The sequence below is a fragment of the Mastigoproctus giganteus genome, chromosome 8 (assembly GCF_048544385.1).
Source record: "Mastigoproctus giganteus isolate SK-2022 chromosome 8, ASM4854438v1, whole genome shotgun sequence".
NCBI classification, from domain to species: Eukaryota; Metazoa; Arthropoda; class Arachnida; order Uropygi; family Thelyphonidae; genus Mastigoproctus; species Mastigoproctus giganteus.
This window is the reverse complement of record NC_143582.1, coordinates 71,837,591-71,856,292: the sequence shown is the minus strand read 5'-3', so window position 1 is coordinate 71,856,292 and position 18,702 is coordinate 71,837,591. Positions and strand designations below refer to the sequence as shown.

Sequence of the window (18,702 nt, the reverse complement as noted above, 5' to 3'; positions counted from 1 at the left end):
CCCCCCTCCACTTTGGGAGAGGTACAAGCTCCCATGGGATTCCATTAGTGCTGCTAAAGTGATACTAAACCGATGTTATCGTGTGTTGTGTTCGCGCATTAATCAGCACATCATTTGCCACGCCTACCTGTCAATCAATATATTGTTCTCAACTTTGCTCCAGACTGATAACACCTACTGTCTGTTTCTCGTCTGTATCCGTTTCTCGTCATTCTCGTGCATGCTTTCTTTACCTTTGCCGATGTGACTACTGTCAGGGGCCAAGGGAAAGGCATTTGCTTTCATAAAAGTGATTACAAGTCTCATAAGTTTTTAAATTCTTTACAGAGTGGCCAACTAATGATGTTACCAACTGCAAATTCTACATGGGAAGCATTCGGGGAAGTAATCATAGAAGCTATAAAGCTTTTTATACCAAATAAGAAATACTGTTTGTGGTTTATAAATGAATGTCAAGTGAACTGATGAGACTAGTGGCAGAGAAGGAACATGCATAGATTGCTTATATATAATTGGGAGATAGAGAAATTTACTATAGGTATAAGCTAGTCTGCAATCTCACAAATTGAGTTAGACAAGCTAAGGCAGAGTATGAGTTCTGGAAAAGAATGCAAAGAAAAATAGCAAAATTGTAAGCGTCTGCTAGATATGAATGGCATGATTCATGGGTGCCTCTGTAGCCAGTTGGGCAGGAGCAGCAGTGCGTAGCACACGCTTCGTGATTAGACCGGGGTTCGAGCCCGTGACCATCAAATACAGAGGATGCGGAAAGGTCAGGGAATGACCACCGCATATCCCCGGAGCAATATGGCCTTAGTTGCTAATGCTCCTAAAAACCAAATAAAAACCACAACAGCATAATTCATCCTACTCAGGTTGCTGGCAAAACTGAATGAATAGATATTTTGCATACACCTTTAGATATGAGGAATTTTTTTGGGATGGGGATGTCAGAACTATATTAAATTGCAGGAAATTAAATGATTTTTTTGATAACAAAAGAAATGAAGAGAAATAGTTGAAGTTAGGTGTAAACAATGCACTGGAGAAGATGGATTTATCTAATTATATTAATGGAGGCGGCAGAAGAGGTCTGAAAACCTTTAGTCATAATTAAGAGAGTATCCTTGGATTTATGGGTGATCTGTAAGCTTGATTCATGTTCTAAAGAAAATAGGATGAGAAGTATGGAAGCCAGCAGAAAACCTGTCTCAGTCGGCTCACTTGAGGATGAACCTAGTGATGTCAGTGTTGAATGGAGTAGCTGGATATACCTGATGGACCAGGGAGAAGGAGATGATCCTGTAGTTGGAGGCAGTCCAAGCCTCATTTACCTTCTAGAAGGAAAACTTAGGTGAGATGGAACAGGTGGCCATAGTAAGATCAATAGTAGATTCATTATGATTGTTGGAGAATGTTGTCAGGTGCCCGGGCCTGTTGAAGATTTCAAGTGAGCGGGTAGCAATATAATTTTTGAAAAAACTGCTATTTACATAATGGACGCCATCAGGTTTGCTCTGTGCCAGACCTGACAGTGGCAGTTGCCATTCATGGCAACAAGGACCTTTTGGGTGGTCAGAATGAATGTGACGGTTTGTACACTGCTAGACAAAATTAATGGAACACGTAGAAAACTTGGTGTAACTCATACAGCTTGTGATGAAGTGGGACAAAATTTGGTGTTGTAGTGTACCATAGAATAACGATGAAACTTCAGATAGGTATAAGGGACATTTATAAGGGTTGTACAAGAATAACCAAAAAGGTCACTTTACAGAAGTTGATACTATGAAGCAGAGCTGTAATGCTGAGGTAAACTTATTATTTTACAAATAAGAAGTTGATACAAAATGCAAGATTTTCGAAAATATGGTCACATGACATCAGTATAGCATATGATCCCCTCCAGCTGCTAAACAGGCCTGACAGCGATAAACCATGCTCAATATAAAGGTGTCTAAGATTCTATGGCAACAAATCCAATTCTTCCACCAGCACAGACATTAGCTCACCAAGTGACTGAGGAGAGTTGGCTGTTGGCATGCAGTGTGACATTCAAGGGTGTCCCACACATGTTTGATCTGATTTAAGTCTAGTGATATTGTGCTGGCCATGGCAGTCATTAGGTATCTTCAGTTTCAAGATATTCCCCTACCACTTGAGTTCTATGTGCAATGGTTTTTTTCAAGCATGAAAGGGAAGTCTGGGATAACCACATCCCTAAAAAGTTGCAAATAGGGTACACTGTAATTTGCAAAACTTAAGCCTTTCTTTGTAAGAGCAACCCTTTGTTCCATTCACTAATCTTGTTGCCCTTCTCTGTACTCGTTCCAACAGCTCTACATCCTTCTTAAAATGAGGCCTCCAGACCTATATACAGTACTCAAGGGTTCGAGGATATATATTCAGTACCTCTGCAAAGTTACGGTACCCCTGTCAAAAACATGAAGAGGTTAAGCCACTGATCATTATTCTGCCCCAAACAAGAACTCCACCATAAGTGTCTTTCTCTGATGTTGGAGAGATGGTACCGCATTCCTCGTTGTCTCCAGATAAAATAATGTTTAGAATCTGTTTGTAGCCTAAAACAGGACTTATCAGAGAATAGAATGGAGACAGTGGTAAACTTGTCCCAGTCAGCATGCTTGAGGGCAAAATTAGTGATGTCAGTGTTGATGAGAGGAACTGTATCTATCTGATGGAGCAGGTAGATCTAGCTGTATCCCATTTGTCAGGGCTTCAAGTCGCATGTTCATGGTACTAGTTTTGACGAGCTCTGCCTTAGTTTGGGGTTAGCCGCCTCCGTAGCCAGGTGGGAAGGAGCAACAGTGCGTAGCACACGCTTCTTGATTAGACCGGGGTTTGAGCCCGTCACCACCAAATATGGAGGATGCGGAAAGGTCAGGGAATGACCACCGCATATTCCCCGGAGCAATATGGCCTTAGTTGCTAATGTTCCTAAAAAAAAAAACCAAACAACAAACAAACAAGTTTGGGGTTAATGGGATACAAACCACTGGCTTCCTTGCATAGAGTCCACTTGAATTGAGCCTTCTTAACAGTCCAGTTGAAAATGTTTTCACCTGTGGCCCCACAAACTCAAGAGAAAGTTGATGACAGGACAATAGTTTTCCATCTTGCTGTTAGAGCCAGGTAGCAGTCTGCTCTGGTTGATGTATCCCCTGGGCAATCTTGGCTAGCTCTTTTTGTAATGATTCCTGTCTCCTGAAACTGCTTCCATAGTGCCTAGACTATACTGCATGACACATTAAGCAGCCACGTGCCACTTGCGACTGCCCTGCTTTAAATTATCCAATGGCCTGCCAAATCAAAGAATTATTTTAATGCAATGACTTCCATCCTGAGTATGGGGACGTGGCTGTCCTACTGAGCAAGCAAAAAAAAAAAAAAATGGGAATGAAGTGATGTGGTCACAACCAGTGTTTATAAGCATGTATAATTTGCATAATCTGCAGCTCTGTATGGTAGTAGATCAATATTGGATACTCAGAATTTGCATGCCAGAATGCCTGTTATATCAAATATTCAAAGAAAACATTTTGTTCTGTTAATTTTGTCGAGCAGTGTAAATAGTGCACCATTGGAGTAATGTCTCTCGGCCTGTTGTAGATAGAGATAGTATAGATGGAATCAAGTTCAGTAATGACGTGTGTCCATGCAGTCATTGAGGTACATGAAGAGTTGACCTTAGTGATAGTCATGTTTTTATTTGTGATGATGATGACTGCTGCCTTGGAGGTATCACCAGTTGCTTCAGCTATTTTGTGGGAGAGTTGGTATTCTTGAATTTTCCCATGGCACACATATGGCTCCTTGTCGATTAGGATGTTTGCATTCATCTCATCAGCTTTTTTCTTAAGTTGGTCCATGACCACTCTAACATGCTGGGAGTTTAGTTGGATAATGTTTATCATGTTATTTGTGGACTGGTTACTGTGTGTTACCATAGTTTTCTGCTTCATTTGACATTGATTTTTTGTTATACAGGACAATTGACATCTCTGAATGAATGAGAGTGATCCATCTAGTTGGGCTTAGTTTGTGCAGACTGGAGGACTTCGTTTTCTTCTGGCATTCATGGAACAGTTGGCCATGCTCAGCACAGTGGCCACAGGTAAACAGTTTGGGAACATGAATGAGTCATGTGCCTCAATTGGGAAAGGTACATGCTTCCTATATCTATGTGATGTCCAGTTAATGTATATTCTTGTTTGGGTGGAGATTCCAGATCATTGGAGTGAGCTCAAAAATCCAGTTTACATTGGCCTTGGATGTCATCAGTGTTGCATACTTGAGGGTGAATCCCTTTGTTTCATCTCTGGAGAAAGTCTCAGAAAGAGTTCTTTGATATATTTTGTCAATTAAGCTCATCTCTGGAGACCTCTTTAGGAACATCAGAGATAATGATAGGAGAACTCTTTAGCTTTGGAAGAACAGTGGTAGTAACACTGTTACTACCTGTATCGCTAAATTGCCCTTGAACAGTGCAGTTTAGAGTGATGCAATCTTGGTCTAATAATTGAATTTGACCTTTGATGAACAAATTTCTTCTACAGCTTTAATTCTCCTGGAAACTGTGTTGTTTGACAAAGGAATGGTTCTGACAAGGTTTGCCTCTTTTTGACCAGACATACAAGAAATAATTTTTTCTGCTGCTGGAAGAATGAGTGACTTGCCTATTGTGTGAGCCTTTCCGGCTTTGGCAATTTGAAGGCTTACTTTGTAAGATGCTTTAAGTGCACTTTCATTTTTTTCTTCTACACCAGAAAAATGCTTAATTATGGTTTTTCTACTACAGTAAACCCCCGCTATTCGCGGGGGTAACGTTCCTGAGAAATGTCGCGAATACTGAGTTATGGCTCCCATAGTAATAAAGAGGTTCCATTCCAAAGTATGAAATATATAAGAAAAACTAGTCTAAAATTTTGTCTGTATGTATTATACGTACCTTCATAATATGACTATGTACATAGACAGTACATAGTGAAATGCAAGCATATGGCATCGAAATGAAAATAAGAAACAATTTAATATTAAATATAATAAAATGCCTTTGCTAGCAAAAAAACTTATCCCGCCACTGCTATCACCAGTTTTGCCTTTTCACGAATGATGAGTGAACTTAACGGAATTTTATTTTGAGTTCGGTCTTCTATCAACAGATTTAAAGCCTTTTCCATTTTTTCTAATTTAACATCACGAGTTACAGAGCAAATTTTTGAAGCAATTAGCGCGTTTTCACTGACACTGCGGCGGATTTTTTCTTCCGATTTTTTGATTCATCGTACCGTTGACTCATTGATTTTATAATGTTTTGCCACTGAGGAGACACTTTCACCATCAGAAATTTTATCTAATAACTCAGTTTTATTCGCTAATGTCATCACCTTCTTTGATCTTTTCACATTTATCTTGTTATTCGTAGCCATATTTTTGTAGGGGTTAGAAAGAACTTGTCCACAATAAAGTCACTTTCTTCCATTAACACACTCGAAAAAGTCTGTTTTACATTGCAAAATGGTAGATTTATCATTTTTGTAAGCATATCAATTTATAAATTGATAAATTTATTCAATTTATAAACATATAAATTAAAAGTAAACGGCGAAACCGTCCATGACAAGCGCATAACACATACTGAACAAGGATTAGCAAGAAACATCCACGCTCACGATTTTGTCACCCCTCTCCCCCTACCCACTGAGTGCTGTTTTGACCAGGAAAGATAATTTTAGCCACGCCCATGTTTTTTTATGGCAGAAAATATTCACGGCGCTTTAAAATTCACATTTTTTTAGGTTTCATTTTGTATTAAATCGGCGATCGCAAAACCGCGAATACAGATACCGCGAATAGCGGGGGTTTACTGTACTTGAGTCTTCCAAAACACGTTCAAAATAGCTTAAGGCATTATTTTTAAAATGCTCATGTTTTTTTTTTTTCAAAGTGTTGCTGTAAAAGAGACTGTTTCATAGAATTTTGTGACAGGACTTCAGAGCAAACAATGCACTGTGGATTTGGGTCTACTAAATTTCCTGTCTATGTAAAGCCAAATTGTAAATATGATTCATGATATTTACATTTAAAAAAAATTTTATCACTTGATTGTTTAACTTTCTTTTAGTTACCGCTGAATCCACCTCTTTAGTCATATGGGATGATGACATGATCGTAGATGTAGAAGCAATTGGCTCCGGCTCCATGTTAATTTTCTTCTTAATTATCCATGTTTCAGGGTACTTTAGAAACACATTCATTTAACTTCACAGTAAACTGAAGACTAAAAATAATTTTAAGCGCAGCAAGTGAAATAAATCACAACAAATACATAGTAAGAAGGCACATTCACTCACTTACAATGAATGTTTTGACTGGGAGATCAGCTGTTCGGGTAGGTTCGGCTCTCAGGTAAGGAAGGGGAGGGAGGATTGACAAACTTGTACAGACATGAACTACAGCACCACGCTTCGTCACTCAATTCTCAGAAATTAATCAGTAGCAGTGTTGCCAACTGAGTGACTCTGTTACTAGATCTAGTGACTTTTGAGCTCTCGCAGCATACCCCCAAAAGTTTTACCATGTACCCCACATTGAGAACCACTGTTCTAGATGATCTCTTTGTCCCTCCTGGCAAAGAACTTTATGAGCTGTTCTAGCAGCTTGTTTGCACTGCTGAGAGAATTTCAGACTGTGCAATTAATAATAGTATGTTATATAAATCTAATTCAATTAAAATACAAAAATTTCCATCTAATTTAACCATAAACATTTTTTTAAATGTTTACTTCTGAAAATGCGATTGCTTCATTGCTATAAAATCATACCATCTTTTCAGAAGCAGAAAAATTGGTTGGTATTTCTTCTTGCTGTTCTGTATAGTGTAGTGTTAACCCTAATGGTACCTAATGTTTCAGCATGAAGTACCCAGTCTTCTTTGATGTCACCTTGCTTGCTTTTATCACTATTTTCATTGTCAGCTTCTTTTTTTCACCATCTTATTTATGGAATTGTCTGTGATTTTTACTGTTTGTCTTGGTGAAACTGTTCTCTTAAGATATTCTCCTCAGAATGTTCACATCGTGGCAGATGTTCGATTTAGTTGAAGTTTCCACATTTCATCTCATCTTGAACTGCAGTGTTTGTCAGCAGCTTTTTCCTTGACTTTTCTAGTTTTTGACAACTGTACTGTGATTCAGCCATCCAATACAGAACATATTTCACATTAATTTTTTGAAGAAAATTAATGTGAAATATTAGTAGCCAATAATACTGTCTTCATTTGCTGTTGTTTCAAGTAACAATTGCAACAATTTTTTGAGTTTTTTTTTTTTTTAAATACTCAAAAATATTCTGGTCCATGGGCTGTACCAAATTGGCTAGTGATGGTACCTGTCACTAGCCAATTCTTATTTGTTTGGATGGTGATATCAGTAAAGCTTTTATAGGGTAGATTTTGAAATTCATCTGTTTTTGGAATGAATTCTTCAAAAAACCATTGTTTAAACAGCTCATCCAAGAACTTGTTTGGATGGACCATGAACTGTTTATTATGATACTGTTAAGGCCAAAGACCAGGGTTTAGTTGATTTGCCACTGCATATGAGGCAATTTGTGATATCCAGAAGTGTTACTGCAAGTAAAGTATAATTACTCCTTCTTTGCATTTTTTGTGACTTGGAGCTGCTATTGTTTGGTGAGAAGCTAGATTTCTAGATGGAAGCATTTTATAATTTAATCCTGTCTCATCACAATTTTACAGTTGCCCACTTGTAAGATTCTTATTTTTAACTGCTAAGTCTTTCCCTGCAAACATTCAACACCCCATTCCTTTTCTTTCATCTGTCTAACCGTCCTATGCTACCTTTTTTTTTTCTCTCCCCTGTTTTTTTTTTTATTTTTAATTTTTCTCTCTCTCTCTCCTTTTTTTTTTTATTTATTTATTATTATTATTTTTTTTATATTCATCTTTCTTTGTGGTTTTTCAGGAAATTGGGGCATATTCATTTTTTTTTTTTTTTTTTAAATCAAGTTTTGCTTAGTTTTGATTCCAGTCCCCAACAGTAACTTCTCCTGCACCTAATTCTGATGTCAAGTGTTTTATAGTTTCTTCTTTGTCTAACCTTTTTAAAGCTTTGTTTTGTGGTTCCCTATCGAAATATATATTTTCTCTTGCTTTTAAAAAGTCACTTAAAAACAGAACATGCAATCGCATAATAAAAACAAAACTTAATACATACAAATAAAGAAAGCTGTAATAAGATGTGCACCTGAAATACATGTGTGCGCACAATGACTTGTGCACCTCATCTAAATTCTATTTTTAGAGGGACTGGTCAGAGAAAGTGACCTTGACTGCAGTAATTGCCTCAAGCATGGAACCTTAAAGTAGGACTTAAACTATCAAGAATATGTATATGTTTAAAAATATTCTGTACTACAATTTTAAATAGAGCTGCACACTAATTATAAGTTATAAACTATAAATTCTGTCAATTACCTATTGACTTGAAATTTTGCATGGATTTGTATATCATGTAGGCCAACATAATGCCATATTGATCGTTGTTGACAAAAATTGAGAAATGGCGGGGGGACAAAAAATTTTGTTGACAACCTATAGCTTATTATATACTGTTGGAAAGAGCTCAGAGTAGGTTTAAAATATAATTTTAAAATTAGAAATAGCTGTGCCATACAGGAAAATGTGAGTAATTTTCGTGTCCCTCTCCCCTCTATTTCCGTTGCTAATGGAGCTAAAAATTTAAAAATCACATTAGCTATGCATTATTTGATGCTTATCAAGGGAAAACTATTCCAATTGAAATCTATCATTTATTTTTTGTGGTAAAATTTAAAAAAAAAAATTTTTTTTAATTGCACTTCAATAGCATGCTTCTTTTTACTAAGTAACTCTTTTTGGTGACAAAAAGGTTGCTAAATAGTTAGTTAATAATTCTATAAAGGTCATTTATAAATTTTGCAACAAAGTATTTTTTAACAATTTTCAAAGCTGGAGTTGTCCCGGCAAGGAGGTATTCAGAGAGCCAGTGTTGAGGTGGGGAGGTGCCTGCACGGAGTCTTGCACAGCCCTCACTTGCCAATTGCTCTCTCCAAGACTTTAATCGCTTCTCCAGGAAGAAGTTGGAGTCGCTTCTCCCACCCTTGTCATTCACAACAAAAGACTCAAAATAGACAATGCTTTCGTTATTTCCTCAGTTTTAGGCCAAACCAGGGTACTAGAAACCCCTTTTTTTTTTTTTTTTTTTTTTTTTTTCAGTTACCATAAAGCTTTCTATTTGAGATACTACACTAACGACCATTCGTGACTACAAATCCTTCATCCTGAGTGCCCGGCACTTAATAGTTTGACCGATTTATTGATACTATTTTTATCTAGTACTATTATCATAGATTTTAAGCAACTGTTCAAGCTATCAGATCAAACTACAGTCTAAAGCAATTTATAAAATAAACTACAATACTACTTATATTAAAATATAATCCTATATATTTAATGTCTAACCCTGTTTGGGCACTTGATATCATAAGTAAGCAAGTGTTTATTTACAGTGTCAGGTAGACAATTGAAAGCTGTTGAAAGAATTTTAATACAGCTTTTAGAGTAATGATCCAAATAGAAAAATAAACCCACCTGTGTGATTGGGCTCAACCCCAATATTACAATGCCATTTAAAACAAGAAGAAATCAAAAACTATTAATTTATTTAAAAACTAACTGCTTTGCTGGTTGATCTTAGTGAACATGATGGGTATGTCACTAAATTCAAATAAACTTGTTTTGATTTTTCTTTCATCATCTGTTAACCTGCATTTTTATTTAAATTTTATTGTAGTTTGTGACTTTTCTACACTCCTTTTTTATGGAATTCTGTTTTGTTTTATTTTAGATGTGACTGTATTCTATCAGCAAGGGCTACCTGTCATCACAGTACCTCTTCCTTCTCGCCAAGAGAAATGCCGCTTTGCACTAAGACCAGTCAGTAGTACAGTAGGAGATTTCTTGATGAATTTGCAAATGGAGGATAGAGGGATAGATAGAGCAAAAATTCAAACCATTGGTAAGTGTTTTAAAATTAATATAGTATTCATTGTTCAATACAAGTGACACAAAAAATTCAACAGGGATGCGTTTCTGAAAATGTGGTTGAATCTTAAACAGGCAAATGCTATATTGCTCATTGATTTACATATTATAACTAATAGTAGTAAAATAATAAGAGGAGTTTACCTCAATATATTATAACTAGAGATGCATTCATCATCTTACAAACTATCAAGTTCTTTCTCATGTTATAGAAATTAACATAACATTACTAAATTGTTACAATGATTTTTATATCAAGAAGCATAAAATAACTTAATATAATTACTACATTATCAGTTGCTCCAATTGCCAGATGCATTGTACAATAATACCACTTGAGGGTTGTACTTAGCGTGGAGCAGTGAGGTAGTGTTAGGAGGAAGAAACATCATTTCATATTTGGTTTCATGTTATTTAAATCCTGAAAATGTCTGTGTAGTGTCCAAAATTAGCAGTTTTAGATACCAGACAGTTACCCTTAAAATATTTTTACGCTGATGGGCATAAAATTTAAAAAAAGAATCAATCACTGAAAATAGAACTAGTCACCCAAAGGTTTGCAGTATGCCCCCAGAACCTCTCTTAAACTTCTGGTTTCATTCAGAGGGCAGTCAGGTTAATTAATGACCCATCCCATGCAAAGTCTTTCTGCATTCTGTGTTGTACACATTGGTCCTTGAGGTTGTCGCAGACATTCTCTTAGATATGCCAGACAAGCTGTACTTGTTACCTGGGACTCTAAAACGCTGATGGAACTGATATTCGGGTGACACTCGAGTCAAGTGGACCCAATTTCGGTGAAGTCTGGATGGTCTATGACAGCCAAATCCTCTGCTTGCGCCTTCACAATGGTGGAACTGTTAGTAATCATGAGTATAACCCCTATGTGCAAGCACAATGTGGGTGACCACCTAGGTTTAAACCAATGTAAGCAGGGGGGTCGAGGTGTAGAATCCACACCACATGGAGGAATGCCCCTCACTGTGTTACTAGGCAATACTAGGTGGTAGATGACTCATCAACTGGTGAAATATCCACCACCACTTTGCTTATTGGAGGCTTGAAGTGCTGGAACCCATGTTTAGTCTCCAGAGCTAAGTTCTGGTCAACCCTTCCCCATCTCTTCCATCATGTAGAATGACTGACGTCTCTAAAGACATCAGTCATATAGAATGACTGATGTCTTTAGAGGTTATGATGGACATCATGGCGAGATCCAAACTTCCTTACATTTCGAGGGTACAGCTCTAAAACAGTATTCGCAGGCCGGCCACTAATTAGTACACTGGACTGAACATACTAGTAACTCTAGGAGGCTGCCGGATCAACTAGTGTATAATCTTGTTACCTCTACTCTGCCAGATAGTCACTGGAGGGAGTCCTAGTAGTGTGAATGGGGGGCATTGTTGAGGCCATGTTATGACAATGATCTGGGTATATTCTTACCATGTGTACGCCATATCAAAAAATTTCATTACTTCATACAGATGTCCCACCCCGCTTTTCCCTACTATTGAATACACCATGAATTGTCAAACTAATAGAGCAAGCTTATCTGTGAAAAGATCTAAACCTCCAAACACTTCCTAGTTCATTTCACAAATATACGTGGTCTCAGTTCTAATCTCAGTGATGTCCATTTCCACTTAGTCTGCCAAACCCCATGTACTTTTTCTGACAGAATCTCAGTTATCGGTTGATTCAACCACTGCTCACCTGAGTTCCCCAAATTATTCGCTGTATGATTCCTTTCGCCTCAAAGGTGGTACTTGTGCATTTGTCCCTTCTGATATTCCCTGTCAGAGACTTTGTAATTTGGAATCTCCTCTTTTCGATCGTCTCTGGCTTAAAATCTAAACAGATGTCAAATTCATCTGTTGTCTCTACAATTCTCCCAACTCCACTAATCACTTGGAGCTCTTTGACTTATTCTCATTGCAACTTGATTTTCTCTAGTCCAACTTTCCTAACAGTGAGGTAATTTTCCTTGGTGATTTTAATGTTCACAACTCCAGCTGGCTTCCGTTTTCTAGTCACACAGACCCAGCTGGTCAAGATGCTGAGCTTTTGTAATTACTAATGACCTTGCACAGATTGTTCATTTACCTACCAGAATACTGGACAATCCTAACCATACAGCCAACATGCTTGATCTTTTTCTCAAAAACAACCCTTCTAAGTACATGGTTGAAATGAATGGTCCTTTAAGCACCTTAGATCACAACTTGGTGATTCTCTTCTCCAATGGAGCCTTTATCTAATGTCTATTCCCAACCTCTTGTTGTTTGGCATTACAAGAATGCAAAATAGAATGACCTGCAAGATTTCTTTTCCTTGGTCGGATTACTGTTTCAAAACTTCTGATGTCAAAGTTTGCTCAGATGGTGTCAGTGAAATTATTCTTGCAGGAATGGAATCCTTTATCCCACACTCAACTTTAAAATCTCGTCCTTTATCTAAACCTTAGTTTTCCAATAAATGTGCTATGGCTGCTCAAGAGAAGAATGTTGCATATCGTAATTGGCTTGTTTCTAATATTTCAGTTTCATTTTCTGCCTTCACCAAAGCTGGCAACAATTTCAAAGCAGTTATTAATCAGTCCAAACTAGATTTTGAACAGGCTAAAAGTAGAAAACTTGCTTCTTGCCCTAATGGTAGCGGAGCATTCTGGTCTTTTGCCAAAGCTGTTGGCCGCAACTTTTGCCCATCTCTGCTCCCACCTCTGTCCATACCAGATGGTTCTGTTGTCATTTCAGCCAAGGATAAAGCTGACCTGCTATCATCCCATTTTTCTTCCAACTCTTGTATTAATGATCTTGGTAAAACACCTCCCAGCATGCTCCATTCAATGCCTCCTGTGGTCTTCCATCAAAAGGATGTCAGAAAAATTGACGAATCTTGATGCTAAGAAAGCTCCAGGTCCTGATGGTATTTCTCCACTTGTTCTCAAAATCTGTGCTCCTGAACTTACTCCAGTTCTTTGCTGCATTTTTTCACTTTCTTATTCCAAAGTTGTTTTTCCTTCTGCTTGGAAATTTCCAGCCAGTTCCTAAAAAGGATGACAAATCCCTCCCATCCAATTATTGTCCCGTTGCAGTTACTTCTACTCTTTCTAAAGTAATGGAGAAATCAATTAACCGTCAACTCTTAAACTACCTAGAAACCTTCCATCTGGTCAATGAACACCAGTATGGATTCTGTCAGTGTTGACACTGGTGATATTCTGGCTTATGTTACCCATTTATGGACAAATTCAATGGAAAAGTTCGGTGAAACACAAGCAGTTGCTCTTGACATCCCAAAGGCTTTTGACCTTGTTTGGCATAAAGGTCTTCTAAACAAGCTTCTTTCTTATGGTTTATCAACTGTTTTTTGTAATTGGTTATCCAGTTTGCACTGACTGCTCACTGAGAGTGATGGTAGATGGCCCTCTGTCTTCTAATTTCTCCACTAATGCTGGTGTCCCCCAAGGTTCAGTTCTTTCTCCCACTCTTTTCCTCTTGTATATTAATGACCTTCAATTGACAGGAAATCCTATCCATAGTTTTGCTGATAATAGCACATTGCATTCTACTTTCCAGTTTGAGAAACCTTGCCCTGCTCAATCAGCTTCAACTTCTAGAATATCCACTACCGATTCCTTAAATGCCGATCTCCAGGTAATTCTCCAGTTAGGAAAAGACAACTTAGTTGATTTCAGTCCTTCTAAAACTCAGTTGTCTTATATCTCGCAAAAAGGATCCTTCTGCTTCTGTGCTTATCTTTGGTGAGACTCCGATTTCTAGGGAAGATGATATAACTCTTTTGGGAATTGCCCCGACTTCTAATCTCTCTTAACACAAGCACATTACAAATATTGCTTCCTCTGCATCTAAAAAACTTGGTTTTATCTTATGCGCTTGGCATTACTTTTCTTCCAAACAGCTATTCACTCTCTACAAATCGCAAATTGGCCCAAAAATGGAATATTGTTCCCACATCTGGGGGTGGTGCCCCCAAAACCTCTCTGGCTTCAAAATCCGTTCAGAAGAGTTCAGTTAAGTTAATTAATGACTCATCTCTAACAGTCTCCCCACTCTGTCTCATAGATGTACTGTTTCTGCTGCATGCATTTTCTACAGATACTTCCATGGGCACTGTTCTTTTGAATTGGCTGTTATAATTCCTGCTCTTTCAAAACATTCTGAACATGTGCTGCTACCAGCCAACATCCATTTACTGTCCAACTTCAAACTCAAAGAACCAACTTTTCATGTACCTTGTTTATTCATTCAGCTGCCGTTTTCTGGAACAACCTTCCTTCATACATATTTCCTGAAAATTACAGTCTAGTGAAGTTCAAGTCTAATGTCAACAAATATCTTCCTTCATCTTCTTAACTTCCAACCCAATCATGGTGCTAAGTACTATAGGTTCTGATACCTCTCATGTTTGGGGTTTTCACAAAAAAAAAAAAAAAAAAAAAAACACCCATTCAGTTGGCTACTACATACCTAATTGCTATGTAGCAGCAATTTACATAGTACCATGCTCAATGTAGTTAAAACAAAATATACGTGGGATAATTGTACAATATGATAAGTTTTCTGAGCAGTGCAGACCGTTTGCCAGGACAGGTCATTGAGCTCTGTCCATGATATACAGGAATTTTTCCAGCAAGAATAATGAGGTGATTATCCCATTGTTATATGGCAATATTTTTGCCGAGTACTGCATACATAGAAGCTTCATTTAAGAAGTTAGTCTCTTGGAATGTGTGCAGAGAAGATGAACAAGGTTAGTCAAGGACACGAAAGAGTACTCTTGCCACAAAACACTTCAGTTCTGCAAACTGCAGCACTTGGAAACTAGTCATCTCTGAGAAGACCTGATTGAAGTGTTTAGAAATTTAAATGGATTGAGTGAACTAAATGCCAATGGCATCCGTACTCTTTCTTGGACAACACACATCAGCCATTTTCGATCCACTGCAGGATGAAGGCCTCTCCAGCATCTTTACAATTCCTTCTGTTTTGTGTAATGGCCATCCATTTACTGCTCACGAACTCTTGAATTTAATCTGTCCATCTCCGTTGTTGTCTTCCTGGTTTTCTTTTAGCTCCTCTTAGGTACCATTCTGTTATTTTCTTAGTCAATCTGTTATGTCTTCGAGCTATAGGATTCTGTGTTGGGTCCCTTATTGTTTTTTAATATTTATTAATGATATTGATGTACGAATTGCAACTCATGAAGTGAATACCTTGAATACCTCATTTAAGGAAGGACAGTTGTTATAAAAATGGTGCAATGAAAAACAACAAGATTAGTTGTGGGCAAAAAAATGATGCTGTTGTAACCTTGAAGATATTCTTACCAAGAACTCTGGAAACTAGGAATTTTTGTGGTGATCTGGTTAGTGTATAAAGCTTTTAAATAGTTAAGTAAACTAAATGTAAATTTAAAGAATAATTGGAAAGCTCCCTGATTGATTTAAAAGGAGTAATTATTTTTTGGGTTATTTCCATTAAGATAACTGCAATTTAAACCACTGTATGGTGCAGTAATCTTTATAGAGAGCATCATATTCTGCAACCTACGCTGGTATCTTAGTCGTGTGCATAACTCCTAGTCTTCACAGTTTCAGGTTAATTTCGCACAATTTTGCTCCAGAAAGCAGAATAGATAAAAGTAGTATTTTCTACTTGCTTTCAAAAGAAGCACTTTTATTGACAAGATCATCTGTGATTGATCAGCAGTATAGTTTGGTTTGCAAATAAATGAAAGAAATATTTCCTTGAGTATTTCATATTTCACAACCTGAAGAACATGCAACCATTCTGATGGTTATTCTATCTTCACTGGTAGCTTTACATTCAGAGATCTTGACATCAGACTCCTGAGTGGGGGGGTGCTAATGCACCATAAAACCCTTAAACAACCAACTAACCACCTGAGTGAGGAGACTATAAATGACCTTGTTGCTGGGGGGGGGGGGGATCCAGAATAAGCTTTATTTATGAAGATAGCATTTGGGAACCCTTTCAAATATCGATCGAGAAAGTCTTTGCTAAGCTTACCAGCAAGCCTATTAATGTGGCAATAGCTCCCCAGGCAGATGACATTTTTTTGATTTTTATGGCAGCACGAAGAAATGCCAGTATACCATTTTTAAAACTATTCAAGAGATGTTGAGAAAAAAAGGGCATTCTCTTGGAGGCAAAAAATTAAAATGTTAAAACATATGATCTTGCTTTAGTGGGCATATGTTTAATTTTTCCTAGGCATCACTGATAATTCAATAGATTGCGTAGTCTGCTAGTTTAGTCCTGGCTTTGACTCCAGTAAGGTGGCCTTAGAATGCAGATAAGCATAAGCTAAGCTGAGCAGAGGGGAACTATTTAAACTTTTTATTATGTGATTTATATATGATTATTTATTTATATTATTATATTTATTATTTTTTTTTCATATTTTTCTAAATATCTATCCTTGAAACCTGTCTATCATTAAACTTTTGTTTGAGGGATAATTCCTGAGTGGAATTTCAAAAATAACCAAGGAATAGTTTTTTTTTTTTTTTTATGAAGAAGTAGGCATCTTCCTCTGCATTTTAGGCCCAAGTGCCAAGCAATATTAGTGACCACAGAGCCTTTTTCATGGTGATTATATAGTACATTTAACTGTGAATAAGTTTTTCCTGAGTTGCACAAGTCTGTTAAAACAAATAACACGATTGCAGTATTTACTCAACAGAACGTTTCTGATTTCTTTGAGAGAGAGAGAGAGAGAGAGAGAGAGAGAGAGAGAGAGAGAGAGAGGAGAGAGAGAGAGGAGAGAGATTTATAACTATTAGTAATCAATACAATTAAAGTTTTTTTTTTAAAATATTATTTGTGGTCTATTTGATTTGAACTCTTTATATTCCATATTGTATTAAATCTAAACATTTTTCATAAAATTTTTCTTTTTCTTCTGAAATGTGTGTCCTAATACCATTTAAATTAAATATATGCTGCTGAACTTTGAATAAATTTGTTTTTATGGAGTATGAAAATGTTTGCTTGTATATTCTATAATTTAGACACCCTCACCCCCCAAGTCTGAATTAGTGAGGTTCTGCTGCACTTATATTCAGAAGATGTTTTTGCTTCAGTGAAGTATCTAAAATCAAAGATCTAGAAATTGACTAACTGATTACTCATCCTTTTTACACACACATCATCTGTTTGTCACTTTCTAGTGTCTACATCGAAAGCTTATATCAAGATTTTAATGCAAAATTATCAGAAACTTCTTTCATTTTCTTATAAATGATAACTGTATCTCTATCAGTCGATAGCAATTATTATTATTTATTTTTTTTTTTTTCAGTTTGTGTTCGTAACTTTTTTCTTTAATGTTTTTGTAGCATAGAGCTACTGAAAAATATGATAATCATCAATTCAGCCCCAAATTTTAAATTAATTTTATCCCTTTTTACAAGTATAATTAATCACATTATTTAGAAGAGGTAATGTTTCATAAATTGCTTAATTATACTTATTTCAAGTTTGTTTCTCCTCTTTCTAGATGGAACAAGGATTGCATCTTCACTAGTATTGCTTCCCTAATGCAAAGCGACTTTCATCTCATTATTAATGACAGACTGTATTATGTAAATCCTCCAGAAACAGGTAAGAACAATGTGAATGAACAGTTTAAATTCATTCTTCAAATAGGCCTCAGGGGTTGGGAATGTTCATGTTCACAATCCTGCACCAACTGTTTTAAACTTTTTTTAAATAAAATAAAATAAATTAGAGCATGGGCAATATTCTCCACATGTGCACTGGAACCGGAAATGGCTTGGGAGTGTGCCAGGTGGAAACTGTTCATCTCGTCTAAGAACCACAGCTTTGAAGAGGGGATAAATGTGGCCTCGTTTGTCTCTATTAATAGTGTTACTCTCAGAGGAGCAAGTTTGCAAGCTCTCAAGCCACTTGCTGTCCCAAAATCTGTGTGACCGGTCGACAATAACAGCTTCAGGAGAAATTTGCATGAGCCTACTGATATTTAAGGATGCACTGTACGTTAAGCTTCACTGTCGAAAAGGAGGTGGACTTCTCTGAAAGCTTCAGTGTTTTATCGCTTTTATCCAGTGTTATATCTACATTGTTTATTTTATTGTATTTTATTTTTATTGTACAGACAGGTATCTTATTTTATCAGTTTTATCCGGTGTAATTGTGCTATTCGTTTTACTTATTTTATTTCATTTTATTATTATTATCTTAACAACTCTTATTTTATTTAATAAAAGTTTATAAATGTTGGTGTAGGATCATACAGTCATTGTGAACAGGTTAAATTCAGTTTGATCGGAAATGTAGTATTGGTGGGCTTATCTTCAAAAGCATAATTTATATGCTATGTGATTCTTTCTGAGGCTTCAATAAACTTTTTACCAATCACAATTTTTCTAGAAGAGAGGAAAAAAAAAAAAAGATTCCCATAGATCATCATCATCAGCCATTTTTAATCCACTGCAGGATTAAGGCCTCTCCAGCAACTTTCCAGTTCCTTCTGTTTTGAGCACTGGCCATCCATTTATTACCCAC

General features: G+C 36.8%; 1 protein-coding gene across 1 annotated transcript in view; it reads left to right on the top strand.

Moving 5' to 3' along the window:
• The window catches only part of LOC150081624 (calcium uniporter protein, mitochondrial-like), a 150,776-nt gene that overhangs the window by 48,426 nt on the left and 83,648 nt on the right, over positions 1-18,702 (top strand). Inside the window, 3 exon segments of the mRNA XM_090379488.1 lie at positions 9,930-10,100; positions 17,675-17,695; positions 17,698-17,778. Coding sequence (XP_090235614.1) covers positions 9,930-10,100; positions 17,675-17,695; positions 17,698-17,778 — 273 coding nt within the window.